The sequence below is a fragment of the Marmota monax genome, unplaced genomic scaffold (genome assembly GCF_021218885.2).
Source record: "Marmota monax isolate L192 unplaced genomic scaffold, Marmota_monax_Labrador192_F-V1.1 WCK01_AAM20220418_F8-fsc00195, whole genome shotgun sequence".
NCBI classification, from domain to species: domain Eukaryota; kingdom Metazoa; phylum Chordata; class Mammalia; order Rodentia; family Sciuridae; genus Marmota; species Marmota monax.
Genome location: NW_026691979.1, coordinates 2,798,269 through 2,815,798, shown reverse-complemented (window position 1 = coordinate 2,815,798; position 17,530 = coordinate 2,798,269). Strand labels below are relative to the sequence as shown.

General features: G+C 45.2%; 2 protein-coding genes across 6 annotated transcripts in view; one reads left to right on the top strand and one right to left on the bottom strand.

The window, feature by feature from the left end:
• Erich1 (glutamate rich 1) overlaps nucleotides 1–9,557 on the bottom strand; it is a 78,570-nt gene extending 69,013 nt beyond the window's left edge. For 3 of the 4 annotated variants that reach the window (XM_058580272.1, XM_058580283.1, XM_058580295.1), the window contains exon 1: nucleotides 9,441–9,557. In XM_058580272.1, coding sequence (XP_058436255.1) covers nucleotides 9,441–9,534 — 94 coding nt within the window. In that variant the 5' untranslated portion in view covers nucleotides 9,535–9,557. Of the gene's footprint in view, nucleotides 1–9,424 lie in introns of all 4 variants that reach the window. The other variant, XM_046446615.2, reaches the window with a different exon arrangement.
• A 4,158-nt stretch (nucleotides 9,558–13,715) lies between these two features.
• Dlgap2 (DLG associated protein 2) overlaps nucleotides 13,716–17,530 on the top strand; it is a 604,909-nt gene continuing 601,094 nt past the window's right edge. For both annotated transcript variants that reach the window (XM_058580233.1, XM_058580237.1), the window contains exon 1: nucleotides 13,716–13,937. In XM_058580233.1, coding sequence (XP_058436216.1) covers nucleotides 13,920–13,937 — 18 coding nt within the window. In that variant the 5' untranslated portion in view covers nucleotides 13,716–13,919. The remainder of the gene's footprint in view (nucleotides 13,938–17,530) is intronic.

Sequence of the window (17,530 nt, the reverse complement as noted above, 5' to 3'; positions counted from 1 at the left end):
AGATGCTGATTGCTATTACTTCCATCCTTTTAATCACAAATCTAATCATGCCTGGCCTTTGCTTAAAAATCACCAAGTAGCTGGGCATGGTGGCACATGCCAGTAATCCCAAAGGCTTAGGAGGCTGAGGCAGAAGGATCACAAATCAAAGTCGGCCTCAGCAACTTAGACCCTGTCTCAAAAAAAAAAAAAAAAAAAAAAGAAAATCACCAATTATTTTGCATAAATAAGCCACTGGAGTCTGAGAAATGTCTTGGCCATCCTTAAAGACAAATAAAAAATCTGAGTAATAGGGGCTGGGGATGTGGCTCAAGTGGTAACACACCCGCCTGACATGCGCGGGGCGCTGGGTTCGATCCTCAGCACCACATAAAAAAGTAAAAAATAAAGATGTTGTGTCCACTGAAAAATAAATATTAAAAAGTTCTCTTTCAAAAAAAAATCTGAGTAATAAAGAGAGACAGCATACGTGTAATCAAAAGTAAAAATGCGGAAGTGCCTAAAAGACACATATCCACATAACATCCCTCTATAACAAAACTGACAGAATGAAATAGGTAATCATAAAGAGTATGTAGCAACTTAAAAGTTTTTAAATAAATATAAACACAGTTTAAGCATGAAAGTTTTAGCCTTTGAAGTTTAAATTCCACTTTTTGTTGAGGGTGGGGAAGAATGCCATATAACTTCAAATGTGTTAATTCATAAGGATCAAGATGTCCTCTATAGCTTACATTTGATCAAACAGGAAGGACAATTTTCCTTTTTAAATTAAAATTGAGCAGTGTCAAAAAAATCTTTCCCTGGGGCTGGAGTTGTGGCTCAGTGGTAGAGTGCTCGCCTAGCATGCGCGAGCACTGGGTTCGATCCTCAGCACCACATAAATGTAAAATAAAGATATGTGTCTACCTAAAACTTAAGAATAAATATTTAAAAAAAAAATCTTTCCTTATCCCATGCTAAATTGGGTTTAAGTGACTTGTAAACACAAGTGGACGAAGTGATTTCCACCTTACACAGTGTTTTACAACCTCATAAGCACAAACCATCTTTTCCTTGTAGGCCACACATGAGGACCTCTCTGGCATCCAGCCACTTCCCTGTAGCACAGACCTGTTCCATGAGTGCAATGAATTTGTGAAGTTCATCCCTGTTCATCCTATTTGTTATAAATGTTATTACAAAAAAAAAAATGAGCATTTAATAAACAATTCCTTTTCAGCAGGAGTGAAAGCATGACTTTCAGATTCAATACTGGCAGATGTCATCTGATCCATGCATCACTCCTAAAATGTACTGTAAACAGCACAAACAAATGTGATCTCAAGCAGATGTCAAATGGATATCTTGTTATTAATGTGGGGCTTTTGTCTTTAATGAGAATTTTTATAAATTTTAACCTAATTACAAAATCTAAAAATAAATTGGCTGACAAATACATCTAAATGCTTTCATTTGCCATAGAGCAAAAAGTATTTCTGAAAATAATGATTTTAATTTTTTAAATTACTTAGAAAAGCAAAGTTTAAAATTAAAATCTCATGAATTACTTTCTACTAATATTGCTGGCAGATTCATTCATGAATTTCATTAATCTCAGCATCTGAGATAACATTGTAGATATTAAGACTGGGAATAAGATTTTGTGGGATACAGTAGCACTTGAATCTAATATCTGAAAACCTGTCTTCTGGTTTGGGGGAAAAGCATTTGATTCTCCACCCTTAATTCTCCCTTCTGTAATAGTTAACAGTAGAGAGTACATAATCCCTGTATATTCATAAGAGAGGATGCAACCACAGCACCTTGATCCAGGCAAACAACATCTATGCATCATAAGAATAAAAGGATTGCTGTTTTGTCACTAACAGTGTTCATGTCATTAATTTAAAAGAAACAATCAGCTATTTTAAGCCAAAAACACTATATAGCCAACTAACTCTCACTGTGTCCTTCCAACCTCCAGTTATGAATAAATAACCTGAAAACTGCTCAACTGTTTCCTATAAATATGAACTTCTTTAGCAAACAAAAGATCTTCAACTGGCCAATTCACTTTTTGATCAATATTAAAAGCAAAACATTTTTTATTTCAGATACTGGGACACTGTATGCAAGTCTGTAGTATTTTAGTTAAAGTAGTTGTCATTTTTGGCTTTTTGAAATGTTCCTTTTGACCTGATGTGTTATTGTTTCTTTTTGTTGTTGTTGTTGTTGTTGCTGTTTTCGTGTGTGTGTGTGTGGTGTGTGTGGTGTGTGTGCGTGTGTGTTTTAAACAAAAAAATTTCTTAAAAACAGAGCTGGGAGATCAGGTTCTGGGAGGCAAGCTTTTGCTGCAGGACCCAAAGGATTTGAGCTACATGCTATCATGCGGACCAAATAAAAACTGCCTAGTGGTCATAACCAGCACTCCACCACCTCTACCAGGCCAGAAACCTGAGAACAGTCCCCTTCTCCTTTTTCTCACACCTCATCAATATGCTCTTCTTCCAGCAGTGGAAGCAAGTTTAAACTTGAAACTCTATAGTGTCTGTCAAAAAGCAATCACCAGAAGACAAAAAAGCAGGGAATGGGTGTTTAATGTCAATAGGAAAAAAAAATAGCCTGAAGGAAAATAAATATAATTACCAAGCAGAACAGGCAATCAGAATTGAGAAATGATGGGCACAATAAAAGGTAGATGTGAAGAAAAACATCCAAGTTAAAATTAATATGTTGCAATACCAGAGAAATTAAGTTTTCTTTCCAAAAGGGAACTGAGTTAATTTATTAAAATTTTCAGAAAGGACTGCTGCCTACACTTGCTATTTCAATTTAAAGACAGAAGCCAAATAAAAATCTTACAGTAAAGCATTCTTGGGAAATTGGACACTTAGGAAAAACTGTGAATATATGTGCCTCAGAAAGAAATGGAAGTTTGGTTGCTAGTGGTAAAACTGTTTATTTCTACACTCTTCTTCAAGGCAGATACTTGGTTTAAAATCTAACAATTGGGTACCAAAAAAATTTTGTTCCATTCTAACAAAGTAACGTGTTAATGGCAGCATTTCAAAGAATTATTTTTTTCTATTTTGTCTAAAAAGCTTTTCCAAGACATAGGGCAAAAAATTCAATGATAAAGTGTCACATTGGTTCTGGAATTCTTCTTATTCCAGGTATTTTTTCTTTTTAACGGATACATAATATTTGTATATTTATGGGGTACAGTGTAATAATTTAATACATGTACATAATATATAATGATGAAATCAGGTAATTAAAGTCTCCATCTTCATGTCATTACTCTGTGTTTGGAGCCTTCAAGCTCTGGTCCTCTGGTTTCTTGTGAAGTATAGAGCTGTTGCTAACTACAGTCATCCAACTGTGCTGCAGTTAGAACACTAGAACCTAATTACATTTTGGTACCCATTATGCAGCCTCCTTCTATTTCCTTTTCCCTGGTCTCCAACAACCACTCTTCTCTGAGATCAATTCTTTGAGATTTCACAAATGAGTGAGAATATGTAGTATTTGCTTTTCTGTACATGTCTTATTCACTTCACATAATGTCCTTGATTTCCATGTTGTACAAACGACAGAATTTCATTGATCATGGGAAAATGGGTGTACATTCCATTTGACAGGCTCTCATGGGAAAAAAAACAGAAACAGAAACTTTTTTTTTTAATAATATTCCTTTCTGAAAAAAGGAAAGTAAAATGAAAAATATTTAAAGCAACCATGATCTTTGAGACCACCAATGCTACCACCCATTAACGTCATGAATATTTTTATTTTCTTAAAAACATTTTAGGGGTTGGGGTTGTGGATCAGTGGAAGAGCACTTGCCTAGTACATGTGAGGCACTGGGTTCGGTCTTCAGCACCACATAAAAAAATAATAAAATTTGAAAAATATTTTTAAGAAATTTTAGATTGGAAAAGTAACATATTTTCTCCTTGTTATCTATGAACATAATACACTTTAGTTAAAAATAGTAATGTTTACACATTTCATTTTACTGAATATACACTGTACATCTAGAACATTCTTTGGTGGAAGACATTAGGAATGATGTTCATTTATCATTCCTATAAACTAGTGGAAAAGTAAGACTTTCATGGGAAAAAAAAAAAAAAAAGAAACACGTACAGCCAATTTGGGGATATGAGGAAAGAAATCAGTTAAAAGAAAAAAACACTTTCAAAAAGTGAATGTTCTTCAGGTACAGTGGCACACACCTGTAATCCCAGTGGCTCAGAAGGCTGAAGCAGAAGGATCTCAGTTCAAAGCCAGCCTCAGCAAAAGTAACGTGCTAAGCAACTGAGATGCTGTCTCTAAATATAATACAAAATAGCTCAGTGGTTGAGTGCCCCTGGGTTCAATCCCCGGTGCCAAAAAAAAAAAAAAAAGTGAATGTTCATGGGAAATTATACAATTGATTGGACATACTTACAAAAATCACATTAAAATAAAAGATATATAAATACAACCTGTTAACTTAAAATGTGACTTTTACTTGGGAGGCTGAGGGAGGAAGACTGTAGGTTTGAGGCCAGCCTGGGCAACTTAGAGAGACTGTGTCAAAATAAAAAATAAAATAAAAAGGGTTAGGGATGTAGCTCAGAGGTAGAGTACTCCTGGGTTCAATCCCCAGTACTGCCAAAAATAAATAAAATGTTCCTTTTTTTGTATTTCATTTTGAAAGAAAAACATACAGAACAAATAGGTTTGTGACATAACTTTTCAAGAGTTTTCACTTAACAGATTTTAATTAGATTTTGGAACAAGAGCGAACAGGCTTTTAAAAATCATATTTAAATGAAACCTTGCTACTGAATATAAGACCAAGAATGACCATTAATAGGAATTTTCAATGTGGCCAGTTTGATGTTATTCCCTCCTCACCTTACCCTGTTGTATTAAAGAAATCTCCCCAAACATAACTACTAAAACCATAAAACAAAAAACAAACAAAATTATTTTTATCAGTTTAAACTATGAAAAAAAATCTCATCTCAGTAAATGCCAGGTTGAGTCATTCCCTTTTTTGTCCTGACAGGTATCTTGTTTAAGAAGCCACTTTAAATTTTCCTAGGGTCATTGCATTTCTTGGAAATCTAATACTTTGAATTCTCTCTTTGCAGTAAAAATGCTATTTAAATGCTGATTAAATACATGCCTGCCTTCCCATAGATTATCTTATCAATCTGACATGGTATCCTCAAGTAGAAATACACTAGGTATTTGTTTTCTACTAAAACCATAGTACTTATAAAAGAAAAAACAATTCCAAGCAAATTTTGCCCCAAACTTTTCCTTATAGTTTTTCAGTAACTTTTACTGTCTTATCAACTGTTCATAATCATTTTAAATTTGTGTGAGGCTGCAACTGTTTTCATTATGGATTGGTAAAATGCCCTGACAAAGGAGCAAGCAGCACTATTTGGATGTGGGTACTGCTACAGACCAAAATGGGACCCTGAGGCAAACCACTTAGCTGTAATGGCTGTTTTCTCACCATAACCGGTTAGGCTAAAAAATGCCAGTCAGAAGGTAATTTAGAAAGTTGTCTTTATTATAATCCAAAGACAGGGGTAAATTATAATTTTTATTCCAGTTTCATTAACATTGGCTTTTCTATTACACAGATCCTAACTTCTAAGCAAAGAACGTGTAACAGACAGGGTGTTCTATACCAACAAGACCCACCTCATTCTCACAGGTTCTGTGGCTCAATGACAGGAAAGCTATAGTGGAAGAAGACAAATACTCAGAAACAGCTGTCACTTCCGCACCTACTCTGCCTTGCCATCTTTTCCAGAGGCAGACAGAGCTGCAGTCACCTACCATGTGCAGCCTCAAACCATCATGTTTTATGGAATCACACTCCTGGGTCTTCGACGCAGGACCTTGTATTTTCTGGGCACTGACTCTCTTGTCTCTCAAACACACAAGCATCTCTCTCACCTTAAACAAGGTAACACAGGCTTCACCTGCTTGATACATTATCTGCACTGCTCTTTCCTTATAGGCAAAGTAGACCCCAGTGCTTTCTTGTCTCCTCCCAGGCCTTAGGAAACAGAAACAGTGACAGTAACCAGCTGGCTGCCTCCAATGTACATTACTTGACTGAATCCTCACAACTCACCACTGTGACTGTTTTACAGATGAGGTGCCCAATAATTACAGGGAATTAGCTCCAAGGTATTGGATCAAGTGGGATTGAACTCGGGGCCCATTTCCCATTATAAGCATGGCCTTGAGTTCCTGAGCAATGGGTCACTAGAGAAGGAGTCCATGGCACTGCACCCCACTTTTCCCAGGCTTCTTCTCCTTCTATAGTCTCTACCCACACCCAGCTTTGACTCTTGCTCTATCTAGAAGCTGTCTGCCACGGCCCCTGAGCATCTGCTGCAAGTCTTAGCAGCTTCTCATCACCATGACCAGCTTTTCCAGGGAAATATTTCTACATCCATCTCTCCCATTCCTTCCTCCAATTGTCACCATTTCCACTTGAACACCTCACCATACACTAGCTGGCCTTCCCATAGCTGCCCAAGCCCCTTCCCACATTTATCGTTCCCACTTTTAGGATTATCTTTCAGGGACTCAGCACTTGCCCTGTTCTACTCAGAACCACATTGTCTATCACTACTGACCAAACTGTCTCTGCAACTAGGATCCAACATAGCATATCATTTTGCCAGCATTTTTTAAACTCCCTGGTTGCATAAAGCTGGCATTTTCCTCCTTCCTCTCCCTCGGTCTATTTCCTTACCTTTCCCTCTGTTCCTTCCTACCTTCAACCTTTCCCAAACATGTTTTCCATCCTTAAAGATCTCTGGAAGGGAAAACAATTCCTGTTCCAGTGTGAAGGTAATACATCATACCAAGCAGAAAATATCATAGTAACAAACACTGCTGAGCTTTTTCTGCAGGTAAATGAGTATCTAACTACACAGAAGCCACTGACTTGACAGAGCAAAAGCTGTACCTCAACAGTGTCACTTGCACCCTGCCATCAAGGACAAAGAAGTAAACAGGTAGGTTGTCTACAAGTTACTTCATGACATATTCCACTCCCAGGAGCTAAAGGTGCCCAGAGAGGCACTGGGGAGTCACCTGGTAAGGAAGTGGTAGGAATGCTCAACTGGACAGACAATCCACACAAGTCATTCATTCCTACTTTACTCCTGTTGAGGCAGGACCCAAAGATGACTGTAGCTGGGACCCTTCTTTGAAGAGCACATGGCCCTTGGGGGAGCTGCAGTCACCAAAGCTTCCCTTCCACTGTGAGTCTAAAATTCTGCCATGGACTTTCCAGAGTTAGCATTTAGTTGTACACTGAACACTCACCCAATCTCCCCAAAAAGAATGGTAGTCACTTCAACCACACCTCAGACATGGTACTTTTCTCCTCAATTAAGGAGGTTCATTCATTGTTAAAACTGCCTGGCAACTCTCAGAGCCTCAAGAAACATCCCTTCATCACTGTTCAGACATTTTCTAGCATAAAATAGACTTACATCTAAAACCTTTTCAAACATCCTTCCCATTAATCCTGCAGAATTTTGCTCTAATTGTAACAGGAGAGATTTTTCCATTAGCCAAAGCAATCAACTTTTGGGAAAACAAAACACACGAACAAACAAAACCTTAGAATCATTGCTTCAGACTCTCTGTTCCCCTAGTCAGACCATGACAACCTGGCACCTGGCTGGAGATAGAGGCCGCCCATTTCAAGCTTTCTGGTCCATCCCAAGGCCCAGTGAGAGAACAGTCTGGCTCCCTCAGACCCCCACCATAAATCAGGGCACAGCTTTATACTGCACCGGAGTCTCAGCAGGAAGAGGAATGGGATTTGTTTGTTTGGTCCCTCTGTAGCCTTGTGTCTGGAGCAACTGATTCACTCAGCAGACACTGGCTGGCTGAATAAACACTCGCTCAGTTGTGCTACCTCCTATTCAAGGAAGCCCACTTGGGCTGCGCAGTATCCTTGCTCATTTCCCCCATAAACATACAAAGCCCTGTCACCTCTCCCATCTTCTGGGACCCAAGGTTCTTGAGGAACAGCTGGACAGTGAGAGGAGATGTCCTGAAAATCCACATCCAGTCCAATTTCCTCCATCGGTCATACACTTTGCTACTCCTAATAGTCATCACAGGCCACACAAGAGGGGAAAATTGCTGGAGAGATCAGCTCTGGTTTCAGGCTTCAACAAATTATAAGTGCATAGAATTTTTACTCCAACTCAGAACTCCCAGAAGTGTTTCCCAGCAGATGGGCTCCTCAGGTGACCTTGTTGAGATGCAGAAAACTAAAGTTTTTCACTTTCGTTTTCTAATTTCAGGATTTATTAATCCATCTTTCCAAATCATGGTGCTCTTAAATAACATGATTTACCTGTGTCACTTATTTACTACAAAAGAAGACTATTTCAAGAGAAAAGATTTAAGAACTGATTAAACCATCTAACTCATTTTAATTTAGGGATATGAGAAAGGTTTTTAAGTTTGACTAAGTATACTACAAATGATATAATAATTTCATGTGTAGGAAAGAGCATTTAATTTTACATTTGGAATGTCACAAACATAAGCAGGAATGCAGGAAGAGTGGGTGTGGAATCAACCCAGAAGGCAGGAGACAGCTTTCAGGTCTGTTCTGCAAACCTTTAACATTTAACCAACAGAGCACAACAGTCCAACCTCTTCCAGTGGAGAGTTATAAAAATAGTTTGCTCATTAAAGTATGTTAATGTCCCCTTTGGAGCCTAAACATCTGATTGTTCAGAGACTGTTAAGTCGTTCTTAATATGTGAGATATTCTGGGTTTTTGCAGCCAGCAGAGAAGGTGAAAGTCAGAACTCACTGGGACCCAAGAGAAGGGGAAGCCCTAGCAAGTTTCCAAGAACAGCAACACAGATGGATGGACTATTCTCCATATTCTGGGTTCCAGTTAGTCTGCTCCCTTGGCAAGCAAATACCTGTTCACTACACGGGCTTTTCATTTCAAAGGCAAAACCGGGCGGGGTTCAACTCAAAGGAGAAGTTCCTCACAACCCATCTCTCTTCCCAGAGCCTTGGAGAAGATCCTGTCCGAGCCTGGGGCCTCGCCCCCGACTGCAAACAGCGCCCTGCCAGCCGCGTCACCAGGCGGCGGGACACTGAGACTCGGCGGGCACTGGGAAGGAGCAGCACCCACCCACTCCCGCACTGGGTGACAAACGATTCCATCTCAAAGTCTTCACCCCTCCGCGGCCCCCTTTCCCACGCTCCCTAGCCCTGGCACGCTCTCCCCCACGTCCCCTCCCCCTCGTCAGCCCCTCCTCACACCCCCTCCCCCTCGCGGAGCCCTTCCCCTCAGGGGCCCCTTCCCTCAGGAGCCCTTCCACTCTCGGAGGCCCTTCCCCTCACGACCCGTCCCCCTCGGCCCGCCTACCGTGCCTCCGGCTCACCGACATGGCTGAGCCGGCAGCTACCCGGCGGCCCAGCCAGGGGTCCCGACGCGCGGCGGCGCTTCCGGAGTGAGCCCGCTAGGCCCGCCCACATGCGGACCGTCCAATCCGGGCCCGGGATGCCTGCCGGGTACGTCAGTCATTCTCGTTCCTTCCTCGGATCGGCTGGTTCCAAGGTTCAGGGCGTGTCCGAGCCTCGGGCCTCGCCCCCGACCGCCTCGCCACGGAGTCTGCGCGGAGGGCGCCGAAGGGGCGGCCTCGGACCTGGGAGGGGGCGCGCCCGCGGGAGGCTGGCGCTGGGGCGCAGGTCCGGGCGCGAGCGCCGGGGAGGAGATCCTGGCTGGCGAGGCGGAATCCCGAGGCCTGGGGGAGCCGGGTCCCGGTCGCTCTGCCTCTGTGCGTCGCCGGCCCATCCCGGTCCGGTGGCTGCGCGGGACCCCGGTTCTCGGCCGACCTGCGCCTCCGCGGATTCGCGAGTGTGCGGTCCGCACGTGGTGCTTGCTGGGCGCACGGACCTGGGGCGGCCCCGTCCCGAGCGCCCCGGGGAGGCAGGGCCGGCAGGGAGGCGCCCTGTTAGGGACGGCGAGAGCACGCGCGCGGGAGAGGCGCCGCCGAGCTCCGGGCTCCCGCCGTCCGGGAGCCGCGGAAGGTCCTGGGGCGCGAGGTAGCCTTGGGCTCTGCGGGCCGCGGAGGCCAGCGGCGGTCGGTCGGCGGCGCAGTGGAGAGTTCCGCTGTGCCTTCCAGAGGTGGTTAGCCGCCGGCTGGAAGCCGACTTCCCTGAGGGGATTGGGAGACTACTTCGAGTTAAAGGCAGTAAGAAAGATGTCATCGGCTCGCATCTGTGTTGTGCCTGGAGGTTGTGGCAAGAGGTATAGTGTGGATGTGTGCGAAGGCAGAGTAAAGGAAGTTTACTGGCTGATCCGAGGGGCTGTGACTTTTGGAAAAAGGGAAGTCTAGAATGGACCCGAGATTTTCTTCTGGAAGCTGTAAAGTTGGAGTTGCCCAGATGAGGTGAAACCCTTGGGGGATCTTTTTTGGGTGATGGTGTGCAGCTTCAGACAGGTGACATTCCAGATGCTCACAGGATGCATACACCCTAGTGATCAGGAAGGACATGCCCCAGGAAGACCCCCCAGGCCGACATGTCTTCCAAGGACAGCCCTTAGGGCCTCAAACCTTTGGAAAGTGGGGAGATGAGGAGGTCCTAGCTGCAGCCCAAGAGAGGGGGTGTGGCCAGAAGAGAGGGAAGAACAGGGAGTATCACTAAGCCGAGTCAAAGAGATCCTTCTTCCCAAATGATGCTGATAGGTCAAGATGAGGACTGGCCACGTACAGTTGGATTTGTCAAGGGCAAGCCATTGATGACTTTGATCACAGTGATTTATTGGAATGGTAGAGGCAAAAACTTGATGGATATGCACAAAGAGAATTGTAGGGGAAACCCTGAAGAAGCTGGACCTAGGCTACCCTCTAGTAGGGCCAGGAAAGTGGCTGGTGGCTAGAGGGGTTTTTAACACAAAGTTTGTGTGCCAATTTGGCCTGCTCAAATTGATATTGGAAAATAAGTCCTGTAGGAGAGAGGGAATAAGTGCTGGGATAATGCCCTTCCTTAGGTTACCCTCAAACTTCTTGTTCTTCATCTCAATCATTCTCACCAGCATTCAGGCCTATTCTGGACCTTCCTATGTTTCAGCAAAATCTTCCCAGGAACCAAGTATTTTCCTCCAGCACTGCTTCTTCAACCATACCCTATTCTTGAAAGACTTGACTACAGAGTCAGTGTCCATTTTGACATCTTCAGTTGACTTCGTGGCCCAACCCATCTTTTCCCTCCATCCCGTCAGTCACTGTACCTACTTCAGCTACAGTCCCCAAGGACTTACATGTCACCAACTCTAGCACAAACTTATTGGTCCTCCTATAACACTGTTCGCAGAAGCACCATAAGCCCAGCTGCCACATCAGCTTCTGGAGACATCATTGCTTCCTCACTTCCTCCTCTCTTCCCACATGACCCATCCAGAAAAATCTCAAACATCCTTGTAACATTCCTTACTTCCCCTGCCAAATTTGTGTTTTCATCATCTCTCACTGAGATTTCTTTAGGCATTTAAAAATTGATCTCCCAGGTCCCACTCTTCTTTTCTCATTCCCACCCCATCATCTTCTTTTCTCACTGCAGCCAAAAAGATCTTTTAAAAATTCCACTGCCATTTAAAAATCCACGGTAATCCATCACAGCAACAAGGCACAGAAGAAAAATCATACAATCTTAACAACAGGTACAGAGAAAACTTTTGATAAAGTGTAACGTCTGTTCATGATTGCAAAACAAAAAAACAAACAAAAAAAACCCCTGAAACTCAGCTAACAACAAATAGAAGGTGACTTCTTCCACTGGATAAAGAACATCTATAAAAACTCTACAGCTAGTAATAAAAGACTAGCAGGTTCTCCACTAAGAACTAGAATCAGGAACTAGAATGTTCCCTCTCACCATTGTTTTTCAACACCATACTAGAAAATCTAGCTAATATAATAAGACAAGAAAAATAAATAAAAGGTATATAGATTGGAAAGGGAGAAATAAAACTCTTTTTTTTTTCTGCAAAATTGCCCTGCTCAAAATCATACATTGGATCTTCACTGTGTGTATGACACAATTCTAAGTCCTTAAAATGTTATAAAAATGCTACTCTCTCCCTTACTCACTTAGTTCTGTTTATTCTAATTGGTCATTTAGAAGAAAAAGCACTAAGTCTTCAGGCCTGCTCTTCTGTCAGGAACCCTTTTACAACCACTGCCTAAATCCCTTTCTTCTTTAAAGTTCTGACATGCCAATTTCTGACTTCTTCTCATCTACTCACTTTTACCTAGAACCTTGCTGGTAGTTCTCTTTGACGCTGTGGGGCTATGGGTATTACTGGGGATGTGGAGGTGGAGGGAGTAACCCTTGATCTTTGGGGGATGGAAGTCATCTGAAAACACATCCCACCTTCCCATTCTCAGGTACATTCCATGCTGTGCCTTAGAGAATTCCTGGGGAGATTTAGGCCAGTTGCCTTCAGGAATGACCAGCCTGCTAATGCATCTTCCACTAGCTTTTTTCCCCCCTCTATTTCCCTGTCTCTATTTCCTCTATTTTCTGGGGATCCATCTCTCAAATATAGTATCTGCACTCAAGTCCTTGTCCTAGGTTCTCCTTGGGGGAGAACCTAGAGGAAGATTTAACTTATTACTTGCTCAGCTCAAAGAGTTCTTCCCCGACATCACACACTATTAACAGCACTTTTCATTCACCAGCAACACTCTTTATCTTTCCTTCAGTGAATCAATTGTATTTGTGATTGCACATCATTCCTGTGACTTTTAACATGACTTCATACCTAGACTGGAAGATCCATGTGTTTAGTGTCTCTTTTTTGGTTCTATGGTAAAGGGCATCTCATGAATCTAACCAGGATCTATCCCGACATGGCCTCTGTTGCTGAATTTGCCAGATTGCTGTGGGTTGTCAGTACAACTTCCAGGAGATGAATTCTTTTCCCCTGGCTCGGGCCATCTATGTTCAGCCTTATCAAGCAGAACAGGGTCAGAGCGTCTGGACCAAATTCAATAATAAAGAGATGTTGTCCGTGGGGTCCCAGGGCACCAGGGGTGGATCCCTCTTTCCTAAGAACACTAGGACTAGCCGGTGGATAGTAGGAAGTTCCGTTTTACAGTGCCTACAGTCATGACATGCTCTAAGAGCAGCTGAGTGCCTTGAAGACACTAGAGGACGTATCCTGTTCTGTACTGGCTCTCTATGTCCAATAAGCCCTGTGGTGGTGGTGGTGAAGACCTCACACTGCAAATCAGTTCTTATGAATGCGCCGGCGGGTCCCTAATGTCCGTTAAGCACTGGCTGAGCCTTCCCGGGTGTTGAGTGATGTGTGTAGGTAGGTTCCCAGGCTAACTTTCAAGCAAGTTGAACGGTTGTCCTGTGTCCCAAGCCACCGCGGTCTCAGAGCCCTTGGTGTCCCCGGGTAACCCGCCGCTCCTGGCGCAACAGTTGGGTCCGGTGGTGCAGCCGCCCTTGCGGTCGAGCTGTGCGCGCGCTCCCGGGCTATGCGCGCCTAGAGACCAGGCTGCAGGGTAGCCGCCGCGCCGCGGCCTGGGCGCTCCCCCGAGGCGCGCGGGCGCCGGGCCCTTCCCCAGATGGAGCTGCGCGCCGGCCGCCCCCCAGTGCGCCGGTGCCTCCCCGGGCTCCAAGTGCGCAGGCGCCGGCCCCGAGGACCGACAGTGCGCGGGGCTGGAGCGCGGTCGGAGCGCACGGTGGCGGTGGCGGCGGCGGCGAAAGACTGAAGGATCGCTGGCGGACGGCGGACCCATACACCTAGGAGCTTAGGAGCCGGCGGCTGTGCCGCACGTGCCGCCTGGCTTGAGGGGTGGCCACCTAGCCATGTCACCTAGTACCTGCTGAACTAGGAGTGCTTGAGGATGTCCGCGCTGAGGAAGGTGCGAACCGCCTGGGGCGGGGGGAGGGGGACCGACACTCCGGGGCGCTTGGACCTCCAGACCCGTAGGGGCAAGTAGGGGGCGGTGCGGTGTGATCAACCTGCGTGGACCCTCTGAGAATGGCTAGATGGGGGCGGGGGCGGCTAGGGGACACCGGGGGTAACCTGTGTTAGGGGATTCTTCGCTGAGCTCCTCGCTGGGCTGCGGCCGGACCCCGGGTTCCTGGGGTACAGGAGCCTGCCAGGAGCTGGGTGAGGCGGAGGTGTGAAATTTCCGGTGTAACCCCGCCGGGAGGAGCGCGACCCGAGAGCGCCGGCTGGCGAGGGTCTGCACGCCCGGCTCCTGGAGGCAGCTGTGGGGGAACGGGGGCAGCAGCCAGCTACTTGCATCCGCCCTCCCCCAGCCCAGGTGGGAACGCCGCCCAGGCTGGAAATGAAGGGAAGGTGCTGCGCAGCTGGGCTGTGCGGGGTGGTCGTGGAGGCCGGGAGGGGTCATCTGAGCTGGGTCGCAGCGGCTGTCGCGATGAGCGCCACCACAGGCTGCTCTTCGGGAGGGGGTGGCCGCCGCCTGCTCTCCAAGTGCGAGCAGGAGCACGGGGGCTTTTTTAGGGGTGGTTGCTAAGCGAGGCGCTACCCAGCGCAGGGTTTTGTAACTAAGCCTCCCCCGGCAGCGGCTGTTGCTGTTCTCGGGCTTCTTCGCTAACGATCGCAGCAGAAATAATGAGGATGTAATTATTACAGCCTGCGCGGCGAGGGGGTGGGGGGCGGCGAGCACCGGCTCTTCTGCCTGGCACTGGCCAGGTGGGGCCGGGCGGGGTGGGGGCTGCTCTCGCTCCTCGGCGTCCTCCTAGCGCGTCTGTCGCTTGGAGCGAGCGGGACCAGGACCTGGGCGGGGGCTCTCAGGAAAGAGTACAGAGGTGGGGAGGGACGGCAAGCAGAGCGCTCCGCTAGGGATGAGGGGTCGCAGGTGCAGAGCCGAGCGCGGCGGCTGTGGGGTGCTTTGCATCCGAAACTCCACGTCTCCTGCGTGGCTTTTCCCCACTTCTTAGCGAACATTGTGCCAGCCACCCGCTTGTCGCTTCTCTTAAACGAATGACGATTTCGGCTAAGGTTGGAATCCGAAAAGCGTGACTTATCAGCAGCGGCGGTCTCGAATCGATTAAAAATAAAGCGATGGGTAGCCAGTCCATCCTCTGCCTTGGCTGATCTGCCGGCCCGGGCTGTGGGTGGCGAGGCACACCGCGCAGCCGCTCCCCTGGTGTCCGGAGGGTGCTCCGACGGCACGGGGCCTCGGGCTCACTCTCCGTGACCCGCTCACGGCCCTTAACTTCCTATCTGAGTGGAGCCACGAACCCAGTGATGTGTCCGTACTTACCGAAGACTCGCTGCAGAAGGTGAATCAATCACATTTGTAATTAGAAGACAACCCAGTGTCTTGGATGGCCCCAGGGGAGTTCGGGCACCCTTTCAGGAGGGCTCCTCCTAGGTCTCCAGGTCCATCTCGCCTGGGAAGTAACAACCCTGCACCAGAGGTTAAAGTGCACCTCAACACCATTCTGCTCTTACTCCCTTCACGTTCTCTGTGGAAGGTAATAGAGCGTAAGGAGAAAGAAAGGTGAAATGATGAAAAAGATGGTAAATTTTGGCAGGTCAAATTGTTACTTTGGTGTTTAAAAAAATGTCATTAATCAGGATTTTTCAGTAGCCAAATCGTCTTGTGCAGGCAGCTGGGTGACTCACAGAGTTGGCGCCCATGGTAATTGTAGAGTATATGTACTGTTTCCTTTTAGATGGTGTGACTTTTCATTACTTGGACGAGAACAAATTAGAATGTTTTATACCCCACATCTGGCTGCATGGCTGGGCTCAAGCACCCAGAGCTGGGAAGATGGTGGACCTGGTGAGAGAAAGTAGGAGGAGTCCTGCCCTAACCCTGTTATCCACTTCCTATTACTCAAGGTCTTTCCCGAGAAATGTGGGATTTGTTCTTAAAGACAAGCTGTCCGGGCACTGGCACTGTGTCTGTGAGCCTTCTTCCTGCCCCTTTGCATCTCCTGCATCACCTGCCTCCTGGGTTCTTGGTGAAGAGGTCAGTGGAGGGGCAGTAACTTCAGTTCTTGAGGCATCATGTGCATTTGTATGCTGCATTTTAGGTTAAAGGGTAAACTTAGTAAGCAGAGTACCATGTCAAATAATATAAATTGATGAAATTAAAATTTTCTCTGAACAAGGATTTTTTTTTTTTTCTCTCAGAGAAGCACTCTAGGTCGACTTCACCTTACTAAGCATTGTTCCCTTTCCTTTTAAAGAGCTTTGCATTTACTATCCAGTTATCCAAAGTGGTGCTCCTTGAGGCAAAAAGAAGCATACTTATTTACTTATGTTTTTGTGTGCCTCAGGCTACCTGTGTTCTGGATGGGATAATAATGATGTTTTTATAGATTTCAGATCTCATTACATTTTTTCTCCCCAATGACATGTATGTCCTTCTATGGCAATTCATAGCTTTTCCAATTTTCATCCCCTTTATTTTTGAAATTGGTGGAAATTCCAAACTGAATATTAAAGGCAGATATATACTTCACAAAATCTAAATAATATTGAATTCTGTGTGCCTGAAACCTGATCAATTCTGAAATTTGAGGAAGATAATATTTTTTAAGTATCAGAGAATTTGTTATTTTCATCTTTTTTTTTTTTTTTTTGTACTGGGGATTGAACTCAGGAGCACTTGACCACTGAGCCACATCCCCAGACCTATTTTGTATTTTATTTAGAGACAGGGTCTCACTGAGTTGCTTAGTGCCTCACTTTTTGCCAAGGCTGGCTTTGAACTCACGATCCTCCTGCTTCTGCCTCCTGAGCTGCTGGGATTACAGGCATGCATCACCATGCCTGGGGCTGTTTTTTCCCCTTTAACACATTATCTCCCATAACGTTGAAATTGAGGAAATTTCATAATTCTTTTATAATGATATTTGAAGTAAAACCTCTCAGATACCCAAAAAATAGCTTGAAATGCACTTTGATCATAGATTTATAAGGAAGTTAATTAAGTATATTATCTATGGACCTTTGGAATGGATATTCCATGGTCATTCAATGGCCATGATAAAATCACCATGATTCATTGTTTGGCCAGATGGGAGTCATATTCAAAGCATCACAGTAGGTTGCTATAAAAGAATTACAGCCTACCACACAGGAAGTTGGGAGCAAAAACATTCTATGCAGTTGAAGTATTCTTAACCACAGTTTTACCTAGTAGTTGTTATTCATCATAGAAGAATTCCTGGCTCATTACCATTTTAATGGTATGTTGTTTCTAGGTGCTCGGTGTGTATAAAGCTGAGTATAGTAATTCGCATGTCTCATGACAAAAGCACTCTGGTTTTCAGGAGGTCAAGCATCTGGGCCGACTGGTCATGGGTTGTAGGCTGTGCAGACTCCAGTGTAGATCTGCAGCTGCTCTTGGTCAGCTCCCCTTCTAGGTGTTCAGAACAGAGGCAGACAGCAGATTTGGATTCCACATTAATCTCCTTGACAATGGCAGCTGGCATTCATATGTGAACCACTGATTTTCTTTTTTCCTGC